The sequence below is a fragment of the Tachysurus fulvidraco genome, chromosome 15, assembly GCF_022655615.1.
Source record: "Tachysurus fulvidraco isolate hzauxx_2018 chromosome 15, HZAU_PFXX_2.0, whole genome shotgun sequence".
NCBI lineage: Eukaryota > Metazoa > Chordata > Actinopteri > Siluriformes > Bagridae > Tachysurus > Tachysurus fulvidraco.
This window is the reverse complement of record NC_062532.1, coordinates 19,355,750-19,376,914: the sequence shown is the minus strand read 5'-3', so window position 1 is coordinate 19,376,914 and position 21,165 is coordinate 19,355,750. Positions and strand designations below refer to the sequence as shown.

Here is a 21,165-nt window from a genome sequence, read left to right as displayed (position 1 = left end):
TTATTATTCGTTATTTCCTTTATCATTCCTTATGTTTACCTTCTGCTCTATGTTTATGTTCTGTAAAACTGCTTTGAGACAATGTCTATTGTAAAAAGCGCTAGACAAATAAACTAGAATTGAATTGAATTATTATTATAATTATCATCATCATCTATTTATTTCTCTCTCTCTCTCTCTCTCTCTCTCCTGTTTCCATACTTCTGCTGCTTTGAGACAATGGGAAATTATTAAAAGCTCTATACAAATAAATGGAATTGAATTTGAATGAATTGAATTAAATAATTATTCATTATTCATAATCATTTCAGGTGCATTTTGCACTAGTTTTGAAATTGCACTATTTTGCATATTTGCAATCTGATCTTATTACTTGTCTCCATCCCACCTCCCCTTATGGTTATGAGCTTCCTGCTGAACACATCTGGCAAACAGAGAAGTGAAGAATCCGCCCAAATCCACCAGTGTTTTTAACACTCAATATAAACCCTAACAGGTAAGTTCATCTTACTTTAACTACTCCGAAGAGCTACAATGTGGCTCTGAAAAGTCGGTTCCGAAAAGATTCCGCTCTAATTCGCTATATTTGGTTTACATTTAGACGCAATTCAGTTGCTGTGAAATGGCGGAGGAACAGACGGAAGTACTAGCCTTAAAGTGATAGATTTAAACTTGTAAACAATTTTACACGGTCTTTTATAGTAACATAACACATTTACATCTTCACAAATTTTTTTAGAAGTATATACACACACATACATATATAAAAAACAAACAAACACAACGTTTAATATTTTTAACGTTAGAAAACTGGCTCTATTTTTTTTTTTTTTTTACCAGGAAGCCATTCATGAAACCGTTTCCGTTTGCATGGTTTATATACAAATCTGTGCTTTTCTTGTGTTCATTTTGCTCTAATAACATTTTAAACAGTTAAAACTAAGACGTAAAATTAGTTTTAATTTAAAACAGGTCGTATTTGGACACGTTTTTCATAACTTTACAGTTAAATCCAGTTTAAATAACTCTTAAAATGAACCCTTGTATGTATAATGTGTATAATAAACAGGTTATTATTTACTTTATATAATCATCTCATATTCTGTTTAGGGGATATTTGGAGTGAGGAAAAAGCAGTATTTTGCACATTATATTGTTCTTTTCTTTTCTTATTTATTTATTTATTTATTTGTTTGTTTTTCATTTAAGCACTTTTGAACATTTTATATACATTACATTAATATGACAATAAATGACAGCTAATAACTAATAAATTAATAGCGTTTACATTTTTTGAGTGTATCAATACTTTTGGGATGTTTGTGCATGGGGCAATGGGTTTATTTACAAATCTGTGCTTTTCTTGTGTTCATTTTGCTCGAATAACATTTTAAACAGTTAGAACTAAGACGTAAAACTAGTTTTAATTGAAAACAGGTCGTATTTGGACACGTTTTTCATAACTTTACAGTTAAATCCAGTGTAATTAACCCTTATAATGAACCCTTGTATGTATAATGTGTATAATAAACAGGTTATTATTTACTTTATATAATCATCTCATATTCTGTTTACACTATATTGTTTCTTTCTTTCATTTATTTATTTATTTATATTACATTTATGCACTTTTAAACATTTTATATACTTTACATCCATATGAAAATAGATAGAAAACAGCTAATAACTAATAAATTAATAGCGTTTGCATTTTCTGAGCGTATAAATACTTTTGGAATGTTTTTACATTAGCAAATTTTCATAAGTGGACTGCAGTTTAGTGTTAGTAATGATTGTGCAATGGTCTTAGGCCACGCAAGATGTTTACGTTTACATGAATTCTGTCAGGATGGAGAAATGAAGAAATTGCATCATAATAAACAGCTTTGTTTACATGCAGCTGATAAAAATGTTCACATCCACATCTCAATCAGTAATAAAATGCTTCTGCGTACATTCTGATCAATGTTTGTTTAAGTCACGTTGCACACTGACAAACACGCGTGGTGCAAGAAAATTGTTGTGGTTTTACAAAGTTCATCAATAAATATTTGAATAGATTTAAACGCTCAGCTAGCACGACTAAGCTAGCTCCATGCATACATGTAAAAGTGTATGTCTGTGACTTTGAACAGTTTTACTCTGAACAAAATCAATTCGTTTGTATAGAAACAATAATAAAGTAGTTTTCCTGAAATGTATAGATCAAGCAGGATCGCAAAGGTTGTCGAGTATAGATAACAACTTCGAGCCTGGGTTGTACTTTGTATAGACCATTGATTATGATGTTGAAAGAGAATTTCCCTCACGTTCTGGCGTCAGCAACTCGCTTGTTATCTTCCGCCGAAGATGTTATTGTGATATTATAGCTAGTGTGAAAAACATCTGTCGCGTTCCTAATCGCATTAGCGTGTAGTCGATATATTCTAATTATATCAGTTTTTTCAAATGAGAGTTTCTTCTTATACTATTTACCGGTTACAAAGTGTGTAACAAGCAAGTATAAAAATATACGTTGTCATATTTTGAAAAGTGCGACAGACTTCATTTATTTGCTTTTACACCCTCGAGTACAACTAGCACCTTTGTGTTCCTTGAGTTATTAGGTTTTTATTAAATTGTATACATAATCAGTAAGGAATACACCGATACCACACCAAAAGTTGATTATTTCCCTATAACAGCATGTCCCAACGTGTTTACTTCCCATCATCCCACACCATTGCTGTATTTTTCATTCGTTAAGCATGACGCATCATACAATTTCTTCGTGCATAGTTACAGTTAATGTTCGGCAGACGAGCTCCTGTTATTAATTATGCTAGCGCAGCACCAGTCTCTCTTTTCCTTCTTCTTTTTCTAGAAATTACAAAGACAAAACAAAGGCAGTTTTTTTCTTTCACTGAAATAGTGCAGGTTGATTCAACTTGTTCGGTTTCTTACGAATTTGTATTATGAGAATTATTCTGTTACATCCTTTCGAGTCAGTACATGCCAGAATATATAATGATGGTAAATGAATACGAAATATGAATGGAGTCCGTGTTGCGACGGGTATGCTCGTAGTCCACATAGCAAACTGGATATAGCCTTGTATCCGGGATATATTTTTAGCCTCTCAGAGCAAACAGGTGTCGTCGTGTATAGTCGTGTTTATTCGGGGTTGCCACAGCAGCTGGAAAATCTCAACACCGAGAGGTTCAGCATCGAGTGTCCGGCGGAAACATTCCTGAAAAACGAGGACTCGAGTGTAAATCCTGTTTCTTTGCAAACATTCGCTAGTTAAAGCATAAATCAGTTGCACTGGAAGATATTTAGCAGTACTCGTCCACTCAGGAATCGGCATAAAATCGGTAAAATGCTTAATAAGAAAACAAAGTGCTGGAAAGAATGTGCTGTGATTCGGTCTGTAAAATATAAAGAAGGGAAAGTAAAATAGAATTGTTGCATTTTGAGGAGGATTATTAAATACATTTTTATAGGTTTTGCTATTAGAAAATATGAATGGGGAAAAAGTTCTGTCAGTACAGAAACCTTATAAAATGCTTAGAAACATCCACTGTATATATTTTTAGGTCTCCCGTGAGAGGTGTGTATGATATAAAGACAGAGACACACTCATTCACCCTGTGTGGGTGGTAGCTAAATGTAGGAAATTTATTCAGTCTCCCAGAGGAATGTTGGTATTGGGGAAGTGGGGCTATAGGGGTATACAGGGGTCACCCGGTGCAGGTTGGGGCTGGTTTGGGGCTTTAAGTTCCTCTGGGACTCAGATACAAAGCTCAGAGTGGGTCTTACTCAGGCCTTAAGCATCCTGTACATCTGTGGGGGCGTACATGAGTCATAGTCCTGTGTGTTTGTGTGTGTGTGTGTGTGTGTGTGTGTGTGTGTGTGTGTGTGTGTGTGTGTGTGTGTGTGTGTGTGTGTGTGTGTCATGCTTTCTGGTTCTGCATTTTTAATGTCTTTTTTTTTTTTTTAATAGAGTTTGAATGCATGCCCAAGCCATTGCATATTCTTGTCAATGCCATTATCCTCTCGCTGACTGTCTCCATGTGAAAAGCTCCCATCGAACCGATTATTCTAAAAACTGAGAACTTCTCATCGCTCACACACACACACACACACACACACACCGTCCGCTCCCAGTTTCTTTTCGGTACACCCACCACCCACCCCCAGGTTATTACACACAATCCAGAGTGTAAACTTTCCTTCTTTCCTCTCCTCCCACTCCTGTACACTCCTTCCGTTAGGACATCAGGGCAGAGGAAACATCCGATTTCCATTAGGAGCAGCTCTGCAGTCCGTCTTTCTCATGCATTCCGACATATCGAGCACATTTTTTTCATCGATAGTCATGCGACGTGGACTAAAAAAATGAACGTATTTTTTTTTTCCCATCTGTTAATATATTAACTTGTACCAGAGTTCTAACCAAAATCACAAACCTGACCGTACGTCGGTGTAGCATAAGCGATAAAAGGAACTAACTTATTCGTTTCTTTTATTGCTGACGTTCTACAGCAATAAGCATCAATCGAAACAGGATTTCCTTCCATCATGTCCGTCAGCTTTGCGTTCTGCTTTTCGCCCGCGAACATTCGAAGACTTCGACCGGGAAGGAATTAGCGTTAGTCTGTAACGAACTCAGAAACGATGTCAGGAGCTCTTGGTTGCACAATTCTACTCAATTACAAACTGTTGTAGAAATGACATTGACATTATTTCTTGTCTCGAGTCTGGTTCCTCTCCAAGTTTCTTCCTCATATCTTCACCGAGAGGATGTTTTTCTCACCACATTCACATCGTTCGTGATCATTATTGATAGACGTTAGAGATAAATAGTAACTTAATCTTAAACTTGATCATTTTCAGTCTGTTTCTACACCTCTGTAAAGCTACTCTGAACTGAATTGACTTGATTTCACAGCTAGATTTCCATTTCAGATGACGTATTCCTCGATATCAATCACTTAAGAGAAAAAGGGTGGTTTTAATGAGTGATAACTGATACATTACATGACATGGTTGTGTGTGTGTGTGTGTGTGTGTTGGTCATAAGGTAAATGTATAAAAAAAAGCCTTCTAATACACGCTTATGCGACGAATTATCAAACCTGAATCTAATTACCTGCTGTGAAGCGTTGAGACATTTTTATTACATTGGACAAACGTTTGAGAAACGTCGATAGTGCAATAGTTTCATCTTTGTTATGCAGAAAAAGGCTTTCGCAAAAGTGTTCCATGCCCTTCGGTGGAACGCATATAATCAGGCTATCATCAATCCGAGACCACGCGTCGAATCCGTCTGTTTAAATGTAGACAAAAATAAAATTTTGACTTTAATGCAAATGGACAATTTCTTTACAGGTGTTATTAAGTTGCTGCATAATTATACGGATGGATTGTGCCACGAATGTTGTTAGGTCGCATTCTCTGCTGTTAGATACCCGGTGCATGTTCAGTTTTTAGTCATGCACTTTACTGAGCATGAGAACTTTTGTATCCAGTGGTCAGTGTGGTTTGTACTTTCAGAGAATTAAGATGTGAAGTCTGTTATTATAGCACAACACTGAGTGTGTGAATTTCTTCATGTTCAGCTCCCAAGCAGTTGCTTGCACAAACTGTCCTTTCTTCCCTTTTCAGTGCTGCAAACTTTATGCACTTTTTGCTGAAAAATTGCAAAATTTCAGCTATACCTTTAAAAATTGTTGTCGCTTCTTATACACCGAGTACGCTTTGGGTGTTCATGTACACGATAGAGTGAACTAAAGCTTCATCTCTGAGCGAACTCTCACTTCCTGAAACAGTTTCAGCAGAAAATAAGGATATGAGAAGTGGCTCACTTTGTTCGGTTTTTGGAAAACGTTCACAGTTTAATTCGACGCAGTCGATGTTCAGGCATCGCAGTTCAGATTCTGATGCTGTCACGTCAAAGCCGACGCCCAGACGTTTTCCTCCAAGCTTTATTTTATATCAGAACCAAAACAGGAGTGTCATTTCAGACTTGTGGTCTAACGCCTATTATAGTTCATTAATAAATCATCATGACTGTTAACCGAAAAGAAAGAAAAAAAAATGGCTGGGCATAATGAACTGAGTGGAAGTGGCAGTTTCACCAAACTGTTTTTTTTTTTTTTTTTTTTTGCCGTTTTGTCATGTTAGGGGTAAAAAAAAAAAAATGCTGCCTAATTCGATTAAATGATATCGGTTCAAACCGTCAATTCCTCCACTTTGTGTTTTGTTTGTGAGGAAACGCAGAAGAAGAGGAAATGTTTTCTGCTGCGTATTTGGCTTCTCAGACGTTTTTCGAATCATTACAAACAATACAAGTGGCCGAATCGTGAGCATTAGGATGTCTAAAGCGAAGTTTGAAGGTGTAAAAGTTTTGCCCTCTGCCGTACAGTAATGAACTCCTTTCAGAAAAGTATTAAAGGTTCCTGACCCAACACTGATAGGCAACATGTGTGGTTCTGACACTGCAGAGGAATTGAGGAAGCGGAAAGTAACGATCGTTCACTCGAGAGTGAATAATATGATCTCAGGAGGGTGGGGCATCGTAGTAACTTCTCCTCAGAGGGTAAATGTAGTGAACACAATAACAATGTTATAGATCCTAGAGGTTTTAGTGATCGATTGAGCATGCAGTCGGTTTTATTTGAGGTGCTAGAAGATAGAAGACGGATGGAAAAGTGTGTTACTGTGATGGACGGAGAATAAAAGTTAAGTAAAAGACAGACTGGTAGAGAGCCAGAGAGAGAGAGAGAGAGAGAGAGAGAGAGAGAGAGAGAGAGAGAGAGAGAGAGAGAGAAAAAGAGAGAGAAAGAGATAGATAGAGAGAAAAAAGAGAGAAAGAGAGAGAGAGAGAGACAGAGAGAAAAAGAGAGAGAAAGAAAGAGAGAGAAAAAGAGATAGACAGAGAGAGAAAGATAGAAAGAGATAGATAGAGAAAGAGACAGAGAGAAAAGAGAGAGAGAGAGAGAGAGCTTTTTGAAAGGTCACAATTCAGTCTTCTTAAAAGGGAAGAGGAGAGAGAGAGAGAGAGAGAGAGAGAGAGAGAGAGAGAGAGAGAGAGAGAGAGAGAGAGAGGAGGGGTGAGAGAAAAGAGAAGCCGGATGGATTTCTTGTAAATCACCATACCTCTGGTCCAATGAGATTTGCGTCTTGATGCCGCGAGGCATCAGAGGTACACAGAGAAAGAGAGAAAGAGAGAGAGAGAGAGAGAGAGAGAGAGAGAGAGAGAGAGAGAGAGGGAGGAGCTGAACGAACAGGACGTTGTGTGTGTACTCAAAAAAAAAAAGACACGGTCGCGAGCATAGAAAGCATACGTTCATCCTCATGAACCTGAAACGAATAAAGAAGGAAGAAGCTACTAGGAATGAACGATTCTTCGCCGTCACATAGCTGGTATCATTTTCATCTGTTCTCTTCTGTGTGTTTTTTTTTTCTTTTCTTTTTTCCAGAACATATTTTGCTAAATTCAAATGCAAGTTTGCTTCTTCTTCTTACTGTATATTCATTATATTGCATAAATAAGCTGTTTGTCATTTCCCGGTGTGTGATTCTTCTGTGCAGTGTAGAGTATTTAGCGTTTAACAGCGTGTTAAGTGAGCGTTAAGTGTTAATGTATACAGGAGCATGTGTTGTTTTGAGCGTGACTTTATGAGGAGGAAGTGGAGCAGAATAATATGCAGCTCAACCGGAGCTACACCGAAGCCTGACGGCAGCACGGTGGCGCGGAGGATCGAGCAGGTTTGGGTTAAGACGGTAAACGAGCAGGACGACAGGTTTTAGGGATGCACGTACGTCGTCAGAGCGCGATGCACACCCTATGTGGGTCTGTTCCTGATGCCTGTTTGATTCAGCTCACAGACTAAACACTTTGCAGGCATCAGCACGCGTTTGAGGAGAACCGAACGAACATTTTGTATGTGATATTAACATATAAGATTGTTCCACGATCACCCACACGTACATCGTTCTAGTTTTATCACACGGAGATCTGTCACTCCCACATTCAAAGGTCGTTTCCGTACAATTGGCACATGACCTAACATGCACCCTTAGGTATTGTTTGGTCCCTGTTGCATAATGCTGTTTATTCAACAGTGTAAATAATAATAATAATAATAATAATAATAATAATAATAAAGGTGGCTGCCAGGCTTCCGATTGCATCTCGCACCAAGACTGACCGGTCTAACACTGCGTGCTTTGTCGTGTTGTTTTTACACCGGATTAATTAATTAATGGCGTGAACGTGAGTAGATGTCGCCTGATGTTTGATGATGTCATCTCCCGCCTTGTTAAGAGAGTTTAAAATGGAGAAGTCTGACTTGTGAAGCTAGAGAGCGTTCGGCAAGCTCGCATTCCGTTTGTGTCTGCTTCGGAATGAGGCTTGCTTTCTTTTATCGAGAGAGAGAGAGAGAGAGAGAGAGAGAGAGAGAGAGAGAGAGAGAGAAGTCAAGTGAGGACGCACTGATGCAACATGCTGTAACCATTGTAACCTTGACACACATTTCTCTTACTGTAAATCTTAACAATAACTTTAATAATACATGTTTTTTTTCCTAGCTTGTGCAGTAAATATATAAGTTAGAAAAGTGTTAAAAAAAAACCCAGAAAGTTTGATTGTCGCTGTTTGTTTTCTCAAAGCTTTAAATCGGGAATTGATTGGGGTTCATTGTTATTGTCAAGTTGTGGTAGAAACCCGTTTTTGTGAAACTTTTGTGAGTTCATAAATGATAGATTTTCTTTCAGTTTTCTTCAAAAAATCGAACGCTTTCCATTCACGTACGTTTTCCGATTATAGGAATAAATAGTGCGACGGTTTGAAAAACGCTCCTGTAATTAGGTTGAGACGCCCAAACAGAAACAAAAAGACAAGGTTCCTGAGGGTGCAACAGAAAAACCTTCAGCCTATCGTCGATCTGAGAATACTACAGCTAAACGTGGCCAGGAGCCAAGAGGGCAGAATTGGTTGTGCTGTCAGGGTGGGATGGGGTGGTATTCCACACAGTATATGTCCATCACAGCGATGACAACCAGTTGTGGGTGTATGTGAGCTCAAGTATGTAGAAGAGGGTAGATAGCAATTTCCTCCCCGTGTGTTGCTTTGCTCTGTGATGCTGGATTCTTCGAGAAAGCATGTGTTTGCCCCACCCTCCATGGTTCGACGTTAACCCTTGAACCATAGAGTTGGCTTGAAATTAATGAGGAAAAAGATCAACTCAAGTTTAAACCAACTTCCGTACAAACAAAATATATTTAAGGTTAGCTTTTTTTTTTTTTTTTGTAGATCGTCTACACAAATAAATGAATTGGAATAAAAAATGTCATAAAAAAACGTTCTTAAATTTTTTTTTATAAGTACAAACACTTTTTTAAAACGTAAGAATTTTATCATCGAACCATCTTTCTCCAGTCAGACGTTCGCCGATAAAATCCGTATCCATTTATCCGTATTTCCCGTTACGTATTTGTTAGTTTAGATGGAAAGAGTATAATTTATCCAGATGGAATAAATATCCTATTTCAGTTGTCAATGATTAAAAGATTTACCGGAGTCCAGTCATTGTTTAAGCAGAGTTGGCACACCGGTACTTTATTTTTAAAATCGTGTCCGGCTCATATCTTATTTCGATCTTAAGATCTCGTTATAAACCCGCCTATCTTTTTTTTTTTTTTTTTTTTTAGTGTCACTTCCGCATCAACTTCACTGTCATCCTTTGAGAATGCTTTAACTGAGATAAAGCTGAGAAAACTGTGATCGGGTTTCCTTCTCACCAGATGGCACAAACATCCTCGTGAGGTTCTGAAAGAACAGAGTAGCATTTGTCCCTGAGAGCCAGAATGCCGCCGGAGGTCCAAAGTTCACAAGAGATCCGCAAATCCACCGGTCGTTGAAGTCGAAACACGTTTTTATGTTAACGTTACGTCTCGTGTCTGAAAGAAGATACTTAGCCGTGTAAGTCACCGTGACGAGCAGCGGTTAAAGAAGGCCAGGTGTAAAGGTGGATCGATTGTGTTTTGTTTTGCTTCCAGGATCTGAAAGATGGCGTTGGCACAGAGGATCTTTAACTCCACCCAGCCGTTCTACATGTCCACAAACGATCCTAAACTCAAGGCCTCCAGCTGCCTCCCTTCCAGCCCCGAGCTACAGTCGCCAGCTGCATCTGCGAAGGACGATAAATCGCACAATCTGATGGATTATTCCAACTTCATTTTGAAGGTCATCTCTCATGGAACAGCCAAGCATTTAGGCACAGGACCGCTGATCAGCGAGAAACATTCCATCATCGCCCAGGCGGAGTGTAAGTACTTCGATCTATCAAAGAGCTCGGAGTAAGAGACACAAAATTCTGACCTGTGATCAACTTTATCTTCTCGCCCTACAGGTGAATCTCAAGACTCACAGGAATTCTGTCCCAACAGCAGGTAAAGACCTAACCTATGACTGAAAGACCAGCAGTGTAACCAAACACACACACACACACACTGTTTGTTTTAACAGTCGGTTTATTTTTATTTGTTTCTAGACATAAAAACACATACAGCAACCTCAGGGCAGCCCTGTCCTTACCCCAAGGCTCGGTTTCTCATCGGAAGCCCAGGAAAAAACGACGAAAGAGACAACGGCGGAGAGTTTCCCAAAGGGAGGGACAACAGAGGGACGGAGGGAGCGAGCGAGCGAGAGACAGAAGAGTTAATAGAGTGCCACAACAGGACAGTGGAGAGGTGAGATGGACTAGTAAATAGATTCTTAATTAGGGGAGGAGACAGACGAGGGTTTCAACCATCCATATAACTAATTAATTGCCATGGCAACAGGAAACACTGAGCAGATGAAGAAAGTGTAGAGAAAAATGAATCGGATGTAAACACACACAGTATGGAAGGTGCCCATGGGTCCAGATATACTGTTAGTGTTAGTCAGAGAGTAATTTAGTATAGTAATATGATATATAGGATACTAATATATAGAATATATATTTGAAACTCAGTACCCTTGTACCTAATAATTGAGCAATTGTTATTCTTCCAGCTTGAACGTAGCTACATCAGCACAGAAAGCCTGTCTGTGCAGGAGACAGCGGAGTCATCCTGCTCCCCTCACCCGGACCTCATTTCCTCTCAGCTGTTAACACGGGAGTCATGGAAGTGCCTTTTCACTCCTCCGCACGACCCGGCGTCCTACAGCCAGGAGAGCGAGCGCTCGCTAGACCCCGATTCGCCGTTCATCAGCGAAGCCGAATGCAGACTCGCACTCGCAGGCCTCAGGAACAACGTCTCACAGGCCGAGTGTTCCTTCGCCCCGGCGTTCGCCAAACAGATGGTCCGGGACCTGAACGCCAGAGAAGAAGAGGACAGAGAGAAGGAGCTGGAAGAGAGCGACACAAACGAAGGGATTCTCTTTAAAGAGGTACATTTAAAAAATAAAAAATAAAAAAAAGTCGTGCATGACTGTCAAGTGATCCTTGATGTTTCATACCGAGAAAGAGCAGCCAACATCGACGCATCGTGAACACAAATACGAACGCAGCCTCCGACACAACTACACACTTGACTGCTCAGTTAAATAGCACTTGAAAAAAAAATGAGTCACATACAGTAGTCATACTACTACATACAAGAGAGAGTGAAACACACATCGATAAAAACATCAGGCTCGAACGCTCGCATGTTTGTTCAGCGGTTTCCTGTTTTTCAGAGCTGAATAAGTTGCATGTTTATCTCAGTAGCCTAGTTCTGCTTACGGGAGTTTCCTCACATGCACCCCAGAAAACACACGAACATTTATAGATTGCGTGCACCCTGTCCGCATGGGTACAACACACCGATACACAGCAAGATGTGTCAGTACGTATTTGGCTAAGAAAAAAAGGTTCATTGAAAAACAAAAATAATAACTTTAAGTAAATTATAAATAAATAAATAAATAAATAAATAAATAAATAAAAAAAACAGATAATTTCCAACAAACCTGAATGTCCAAAAAAATGCTTGTATGTAAAAAAATAAAAATAAAAAAAATCACAGCCTGCAGGAAGTCTTTTTCCTCTGGAAAGATTAGACAAAACAAACTATTCACTAAATATATATAAATATATATAAGAATGTAAATAGACTTTGTCTCCTGAGCTGTCTTATAACTCTTCACTGGTTTATTTCCATTAATAAGACCTTTTTTCTCATGTGTGTGTGTGTGTGTGTGCGTGTGTGTGTGTGTGTAGGAGCTACAGCCACAGGACTATGAATATCGAGAGGGAAGGGATTACGAGCTGTGTGATTTACTAAAGCAAGGATCGTTCGGAGAGGTCTACAGCATCAGAGACAAATCTAGCGGCTTTGTGTGTGCTGCCAAAAAGGTACTCGTGAATGCTGTGTGCCAGTGAGTAACTGTGCTGCAGGTCATGTTTGTGTGTCCTTACCTTCCTCTCTCTCTCTCTCTCTCTCTCTCTCTCTCTCTCTCTCTCAGGTGCCGTTAGAACGTTTCAGAAGTGAGGAGGTGGGCTCGTGGAGTGCCCTACAGTCTCCTCACGTGGTGGAATTGTTCGGATTTGTCCGAGAGGGTCGGTCCGTCATCCTGTTCATGGATCTCAAACCAGGTAAAGATAATGCTTAAGCTCACCTCTAATGTATCGTACCTTTCTAAACAAATCGAGTCATATTAAATCACTTAGGACGGCCCTCTACGTCAAACTTTACATTCTTCCGACTCTCCTCTTTTCCCCATCTTTCATTCCTCCTCCACATCTAGGCACTCTGGGGCAATCGTTGGCAGAAAGGGGTCGCCTTCCCGAGGATCTCTCCTTGCACTACATGCACCAGGTCCTGGGGGCACTAGAGCACCTACACAAGCGGCGCATCCTTCACCTGGATGTCAAAGGTACAAGCTCAAATACAAAGCGTGACGAACCTGTACGCAGACGTTTTCCAATAACAGCACACGTATTTTATTATGCTTTTATTTTATTTGTAAAACGTATGTATACAGCTACACTTAATGTCTGGGAATGTCCACAAGACTAGTTCCTGTTATTGCTTAAGTTATAGCAGATATATATATATATATATATAAACAGCCATTGCATCACCAGCTTCTCTTTGTTCCTGATACAGAGTGATGATGACTTCTACGAAATCCTAAATAGAAAACTTTACAACTCTTAAAAGCAAACGTCATCCTATCGCAGATTATCCGCTTTTTATTTTATATCCGTCACTCGAAGCCCCTGTGAATGAATTCAAGAAACTTCGACGGTGACGTGGTGTAAATTTGGATATCGAGTCATTTTGCATTATTTATCGCCAGCTTCGGAACATCTGAGTGTGTGAAATGGCTGCTTTTGTCTCGAAGCCATAGGAGCTTCCGCTTTGAAACAGACAAACTGAGTCATATGTTCAACAGATCATGAAATGAAAAGGTGCGCGTCATGCCGGACACTCGAGAGAGAAAAAACGGTCACAGATGCCGTGGGAGATAACAGTAACAGTCTGATATCGCCTCGTCGGTTAACGTCTTAATACTAGATATGATCCGAATTCCAGCCAGTGATGACTTATGTTAAAAATGTCACTGCATTGTTGCATAGTACTAAAATGTTCTGATTTAATCTTGACAATGTTGTTTTCTGAGGTGTTGTGAGGACAAGGTAACCCAGGCGATGAGGTTATTACTGTTGTGTTCCGTGGCTTGAGTTGGTTTTCGTTTTGTTTTGTTTTTTAAAATGGCTTTTCGATGGAATCGGGTGTGGCACAGAATTGTACTGTAGCACCTGTGGTGAGAAAGAGGACAGTCTGATGTGTGTGTGTGTGTGTGTGTGTGTGTGTGTGTGTGTGTGTGTGTGTGTGTGTGTGTGTGTGTGTGTGTGTGTGTGTGTTGAAAAAAAGGAGGGGGTGAGAGAGAGTGAGAGAGAGAGACCGAAGCTGGGAATTTCCCAGAGTGAGTCATGAAAGCTGCAGAGGGGAGGGGGATGAGGTGCTATCGACATTCACAGGAAACCGAACACAGAGACATAGAGAAAAGCCATCTGAAATAAATAAATAGATAAATAAACAAAAAGTGTGATACTCTAAATCTATAATTATGAACATTTCCGTCTTTGACCCCACATTCGAGAGAATTTGGAGAAAACTTTTAGTTAGCCAGGAAACTTCGTCCTCTACAGCGCCACCTGGTGTCACAGTGATTTCGAAGGAGATCTTGCTCGTGTGGCCCATCAGATTTAAACAGCAGTCCGGTCACGACATGGAAACCGAAAGCACTTTTTTTTCACACGTCTTCCTGGAACAAACCGCTGCCTGTGCAAACCACCTGATTTCTGGGAAGAGTTTTTTTCGTTGCCTGACAGTCTGCTTTATTACCACAATGTAATCCTGCAAGTCTTTAATTAACTCGCTGATACATGCAGCCGCTCAGGTCGGCGACCTCCGCGCACACCGACGGCTTTAAAAACGCATCTTAGTTTATTCATTTCTTTGGTAAACTTCTGCACGATTCATCAGCATCCTCGATAAACGATCCTCAACAGTTTTTTTAATCAAACCATCCATCTATCCCCAACTCCATTTTTTTAAACATCGTCCGGGTTGGAATACGTGTTGTTTTGAAACGCCTGCATTTTCACAATTTAATCAAAGCTCGACAAATAAAAGTCCAACTAAATGTGGGGATGTGGTAGCTCAGTGGTTAAGGTGTTGGGCTACTGATCGGAAGGTCATGGGTTCGAACCCCAGCTCCACTGAGCTGCCACTGCTGGGCCCCTGTGCAAGGCCCTTGTTGCTCAGTTGTAAGTCACTCTTGATAAGGGTGTCTGCTAAATAATGTAAAATTGCATGTTTTGTTCCTCTCCAAAATTTCATCTTACACTGTTCGGATGATGGGAAAGTTTCCTTTTTTTAAAATCCGTCCCTTATCTGTCGTTTCAGCGGATAACGTGCTGCTGTCTGAAGACGGGAAAAACACGTTCCTGTGTGACTTTGGCGAGTCAGAGCGACTAGACCTGTATGGATTCAGTCCGTTTCAAGGTAAGCACTTTAAAAACATTACGAACGTTACGTGAAAACCGTGTTGAAGATCCGATGAGCATGCTTTTTGTGCCCGTGTGTATAGCTCTGAAGGGGACAGAGACTCACATGGCTCCTGAGGTGGCACGTGGAGAGAAGCGCTGTGCCAAGGCGGATATATGGAGCAGCTGCTGCATGCTACTGCACATGCTCAACGGCTGCCAGCCATGGACGCGCTACTACTCTCGCCCTCTCTACCTCAAAGTAAGTGTTTCATTTGTTCCATCTTAATAGTAAGCGGTTTTCCCTTTCGTCCGACGAATCGGCGAGACAACACACGTTCGTACTGTATTCAGTCCTCACGGGTCTCGCTGATTGTGTCATCTGTGTCGACGCAGATAGCCGAAGAGCCGCCGCCCCTGAGAGAGATACCTCCTGACTGCAGCCCGCATACTGCTGATGTCATCAAACTGGGACTGCAGGGAGACCCGAGCCGAAGAGCCACGGCCAAGGATCTTAGAGTTCAAACAACGAAAGCACTTAAACAACGTAAGCTTACGCGTATTCACACTTTCTACTCGTCTACACGTCTACTACGGATTCTGTGTATTCCTATGTTGTTGTTTTTTTTTTATTTTACATACGCATAAATTCACATCTTAATCAGGAGTATTAAATCAACACACTGGATGATCGATTATTTTTACCTAAACCGCATGCCTCTTGTTGAATGAATCAAACCCAAATTGGACCTCATGACCTTATGTTCTTCACACTAGCATACGACAGGTCTTCGTTTATGTTTCATGTTTTTTTTTTTTTGTTTTTTTTTGTGTTTGTTTTTTGTTTCCTAAATCCAGAGGATTTCCTCATATCCAACACCTTGAATAATTCCTCTGACCAACTCTATGGTATCATTATATACTGTACCATCGCTAATTAAGTGTGTATAGCAACAATACAAACCAGCTTGGAGGGAATTAGCAGAAATCACTGACGCAGTAGCGTTAGCATACTTTGCTGTACTAACAACGAAGTTAGTACAAAGCATAGCACATAACCTGCATATTAAACCACCGATTTGTGCACTAGTTATTAGTTCATTTTTACTGACTCTGTGTTTGTGTCTGCAGTGGGAGGTCTTCAGAGCCCAGCAAGGGGAGGAGCTTATCAAGAGCCAATTAGGAAGCCAGAAACGTGTGTGCCCAGCCCCTTCTCCGATAGCTCTGTGCAGCAGTGGATGGGCCCAGGGCAGGAGCAGAGAGCGCGGGCTGCACCGAGGGCCGAGCCGAGGTGCCGTAAACCACAAGTGGAAAAAGAAGACGACGTGAAGGAGGAGAACGACAGGGACGAAGAGGTCGTGTCGAGAAAGGAGAGTTACTTCACTCCATCCTCGCCCGTCTACTTCCATTCGCCACCACCCGAATGCTACAAACCCACAGAGCAGGAGCTCCGCAAACTCGAGAGGGGTCAGTCTTCACTAAACCCTAGTACCCTACACTCATAAAAATTTGAAAAGCCACTCGTTATTCTGTAACTATTATACATAAAAATTAAACGTGAGCTTTCTCGTATTCTGTAGAATTTTTCCTGAGCAGTCTTTCTCAGCCGCATTCGGTCGAGCTGCAGGAGCAACTTCTTTCTTGCCTGGGAAGTGACTGCCTTTCTAGCAGAGAGCCGGGAGACAAAAAGGTAAACACACACACACACACACACACACACACACACACACACACACACACACACACACACACAAAGGCCGGAGCACAACACGGCAGTGCGTGGTATGAGGAAAACCACTTTTTCGCAGATTAGATTAATCAGAATTAGTTCAGATAACAGTAACAGGTTGCAGTGTGGGTACAGAACTACTGCGTGTTATGTTGTGGTGTTTCTGTCTATTACCAGAAAACCGTAGGAGGTCTCATTTCTCATGAAATCTCTGAAATGAGCTCATCATTTCCTGAAGTACCATTTTTATTTATTTAATTTTTTTTTTTTTTTTTTTGCATTAACTATTATTTGTTGTAGAGTTCAGATGCCGATCACACGCCTCTAGTCAACAAACAGTCCGTACTCGCACTTCTGCATTCTCGGGCTGGAAAGTCCGCACTTCCTCAAATTGTAAATTTGTGTCTTCTGATAGATGTTTTTTTTTGTTTTGTTTTTTTATTCTCTACATTTTTGCATAAAGGTCCGTCTACGTACAGGTCGTCTACACCGTAAACTAAAAGAGCGGTACATTCCTTTCCCTTTCGTTTAAGTCGAGTAGAATTGCTTTTGAATGTATCGTAATATTTCTAACAAATCTCTTACGTTCGTTACAGAATCCTTTATCATCCCAAGCCTATAAAATTTAGGATCCCATTTTTTGTCTAAGTTGCTTGTGAAATTTCATGTGACACAAAAATGAAAAAGTTTGATCTCGTCGGATTTGTAAACAGCTGATATGGTTTGACGTGACGTGACATACGGCTAAGTGCGGTGACCCATACTCAGAATTCCTTCTCTGCATTTAACCCATCCAAAGTGCACACACACACACACACACCGTGAACACACACCCGGAGCAGTGGGCAGCCATTTATGCTGCGGCTCCCCGGACCAAAATATCCCTCTATGTTTAATTAAACAACCCTTGCTTAAGGGCACCTCAGTCGTGGTATTGCTGGCCCGAGACTCGAACCCAGAACCTTAGGGTTAGGAGTCAATCTCTCTAACCATTAGGCCACGACTTTTGAGGATCAACGATCTTTTATCATTGAATTACTGTTTATTATTGTTATTTATTATTCCCTTCTTTCAGGATTCTGGTCGATGGTCACTCGGCACCGGGGACGACCTCAGCTCGGGTGTGTTTTCCTACAACAGCCAATCAGATGGCCAGAGCTTCAGTATGGATTGGCTCGGTCCCGTCCACCAGCCCCCATCTCGCTGCTTCGAGGGTGAGTGATGAATCACTTGACCAGGTGTTAGATTTAGGTTTAGAGAAACGAATCTAGCACATCATGTCATACGCTTCAGTCGTACGTTGAGACAAGATGTTCTTTCTTGTCCATGCAGGAGTGGATGTTTGTATCAGGGACTTCAACGGGCGATGCCTCCGTATCCGTGAAACCCCCCGTGCAAAAGTGGGTCACATCGCCATAGGAATCAGTGAGCAGGTAAGGAGACAGTGTGTACGAAGTAGTTCAGAACGACCGTATATGAATATCCGTGTGTGTTGACGCGTGTCCGTGTTCATCCCTGGCAGATCTCAGAGAGCGTGTTCAGTCTGCAGAGCGAGGACGGTTCTGTGGTGTCCCACGATAAGCAAGTACAGGAAGCCGGTCTCTTCCTGCGCTGTGTCCGCGCCCCCGATCCCTCTCACGTCCAACAGCAACGACAAGCTTCATGCTGCTACATGCCATGGAGCTGGAGGATCAGGGACGGAAAGCTGGAGACCAGGAACTAGTGTCTTAATTGTCTTCTCTGCTGTCGGTCATTTACTCATTTCACTTTTATATGATATCATATTGCACTAAAACCTCTCTCAACTTAGATCCTCTTTTCTTACCTGTATTTTATCTTCACCTGCCAGCATGTTTGCGATTTTTTTAAGCACCGCTTACGATATGAAACAAATGTATTGATTTTAAATACTTAGTGTGAGATGAGGTGGGATGTAGTAGCCCAGTGGTTCAAGTTGAACAAGGCCCTTATTAACCCTCCATTGCTCAGGTGTATAAATTGAAATAAAATGTAAGTCACTCTAATAAGATAAGAGTGTCTACTCAATGTCAATGTCAAAATAAGAATTTTACTGATGTTTGTGTATTACAGGAACTCATAGCCTCAAATTTCATTTCTGACAATCAACCAAAGTCAGTACATATACTTTCATTTCTGATCAGACGAATCAGCTCGCTTTATTTTTCATCGTATTATCTACTACGCAATATAATGTCAGTGCAGCAAATAAACCCTGCGATGCATCAATTCCTCAGTCGTCATTGTTGTCTCTGGCCATGGATGCATTTTTTTTTTTAAATTTCATGTAATCATAAAACATTCCTGAGCGATCATGTTATTACAATGTCATAAGTCTCGATGAGTTTTGATGAGCACATACGACGGCTGATAGCGTCACAACCTAATTAATTAGCGTAACGTTTCAAAACGAACACCTACAGCTTGAGCTTTTAATGCTTTAAAGGTGCCCTTACAGACAGAAAATGGACTGCTACCTCCCCGGTCAGTTCTAGCCACCGGAGAAATCGGGGCAATTAGAAATGCTGCTCAGAGTGACGTAGAAATGATCGAGCTCATTAATATTCATGAGCTCTCCCACTTGAGACCCCGCCCACAGAATTCGTGTAGCTCAGTGAGTTTCCTATACAGCAAGGATGGCTGAACGTCGATATACCTGAAGAAGCCATTCTGCCGCAATTCCAGGTGATTTGTAAACAAAGTTCTTCTAGCCTAGGCTACTTATCACGCTGGGTGAATGAATAGTCATGCTCTCATATCCTAGCGGTTAGCCAATCGGAGCCAAGCAGCATAGCTCATTTGAATATTAATGAGAACTGGCGCAAATCGAGCCGAGTCTTCCTGCGGGATTTCTATACCACACTGGAATGGCTTGAAACAAGGTAACCAAGGCAACGAGTCCATGGTGCATCTTTAACTAACTCGGTAGCACCACGATGACGAATTAATGAAGCAATCTAAACTAGTGTAGGCTGAGTAGCAGAAAACCACAAGCACAAAATCTGGGAAACTACGTGGGTGCTGAGTCAGATCAAGCCTGACTGAAGCGTTTATATACCGACTATTCTTTTATACATCTAAATAGATACATAAATATTAATACGTTACGGTCCTTTACCGGAAAAAGATAAATAAACCAACAGCCGATCCATCTAGCGCTTAAAGTGTGACTAATTTTAATACAGTGATTTATTAGGAAACTCTATAGCGGTTCTGATGTTCAGTACGTGGTGATAAGGTACCGAGAATACGGTGTTTTGCATAAGTATTCACACCCCCATGTGAACTTCTACATGTCTAAGACTGTAAACATGTAGATGTTCAATATGTGGTGATAAGGTACCGAGAATACGGTGTTTTGCATAAGTATTCACACCCCCATGTGAACTTCTACATGTCTAAGACTATAAACATGTAGAAGTTCAGTACGTGGTGATAAGGTACCGAGAATATGATGCTTTGCATAAGTATTCATACCCCCATGTGAACTTCTACATGTCTAAGACTGTAAATATGTAGAAGTTCAGTACGTGGTGATAAGGTATACCGAGAATACGGTGCTTTGCATAAGTATTCGCGCCCCACCACGTGAACTTCTACATGTGTATAGTCTTAGAGGCTTGGATTGAAATGGACTCAATTTGGAATGTATATCAGGAATCCAATTCACTTTAAACTGGAATAAAATGTTCAATATACAGTAGCTTGAAATATTATGTATATAAAAAAATAAATAAAAGGATGGGATTGCATAAGTATGTGCCCCCCGTTACCTTGATACCTACAGCGCACCGCATTATAAGTAAGGAATAAAACACTATTTGGTTTGCTGCTATAGAAAAACAATCTTGTTTATTGCTTATTTTTCTATATCAGCAAGTGTCAATGTTATATTTCAGACAGCTATTTATAAACTGTTACCTGAACAACTCGTGATGCATCAGAATGGCTGAGAAACAAGTTTAGACAACAGCAGCTATGGAACGGGAGCATAGACGCCTTTATCATCACCACATATACATTACAGCACAGTGGAATTCTTTTCTTCACATACCCCAACTGAGGAGGTTGGGGTCAGGGTGCAGGGGCAGATATGATCCAGCGCCCCTGGAGCAGGGAGGGTCGAGGGCCTTGCTCGAGGGCCCAACAGTGGCAGCTTAGCTGTGCTGGGCCTTGATCCCCGATGCTCCGATCAACAACACAGAGCCTTAACCAGTTGAGCCACCACTGCCCCCCAATACCACTGCTGTCTGAACTCCTTGCTACAGAATGTAGAACAAATCTATGTTAATCTTCAGATGAGAGAACCAAAGAGCTGGTTTCGGTTCAGCGAAGTTGAACCGAACATCATGACGTTTACAAAAAAAAAAAATCAAATCCTGTTCAGAAAAAAGTCCTTGACTTCGC

General features: G+C 40.8%; 1 protein-coding gene across 2 annotated transcripts; it reads left to right on the top strand.

Annotated features, from left to right (window-relative positions):
• The first annotated feature begins 342 nt into the window (after window positions 1-342).
• On the top strand, window positions 343-18,987 carry map3k14a (mitogen-activated protein kinase kinase kinase 14a). 2 transcript variants are annotated; one of them, XM_027161100.2, is made up of 16 exons: window positions 343-496; window positions 10,045-10,313; window positions 10,398-10,437; window positions 10,539-10,737; window positions 11,045-11,422; window positions 12,234-12,368; window positions 12,479-12,608; window positions 12,761-12,889; window positions 14,932-15,030; window positions 15,116-15,273; window positions 15,408-15,558; window positions 16,143-16,478; window positions 16,592-16,701; window positions 17,816-17,954; window positions 18,073-18,173; window positions 18,263-18,987. In XM_027161100.2, the coding sequence occupies exons 2-16, from the start codon at window positions 10,055-10,057 to the stop codon at window positions 18,461-18,463; spliced, it is 2,565 nt and encodes an 854-aa protein (XP_027016901.1). In that variant the 5' UTR covers window positions 343-496; window positions 10,045-10,054; the 3' UTR covers window positions 18,464-18,987. The 2 variants fall into 2 exon arrangements, with proteins under 2 accessions (XP_027016901.1, XP_027016900.1); XM_027161099.2 differs by lacking the exon at window positions 343-496 and adding an exon at window positions 7,089-7,407.
• The last annotated feature ends 2,178 nt before the right edge of the window (window positions 18,988-21,165 follow it).

What these genes read in the sequence shown, in the direction of transcription:
- map3k14a (XM_027161100.2), top strand. Translation starts at nt 10,055, where the DNA reads ATGGCGTTGGCACAGAGGATCTTTAACTCCACCCAGCCGTTCTACATG. An exon ending in CACAACAGGACAGTGGAGAG is followed by an intron (nt 10,738 to 11,044) that starts GTGAGATGGACT and finishes TTATTCTTCCAG; the next exon opens with CTTGAACGTAGCTACATCAG. An exon ending in AAGGGATTCTCTTTAAAGAG is followed by an intron (nt 11,423 to 12,233) that starts GTACATTTAAAA and finishes GTGTGTGTGTAG; the next exon opens with GAGCTACAGCCACAGGACTA.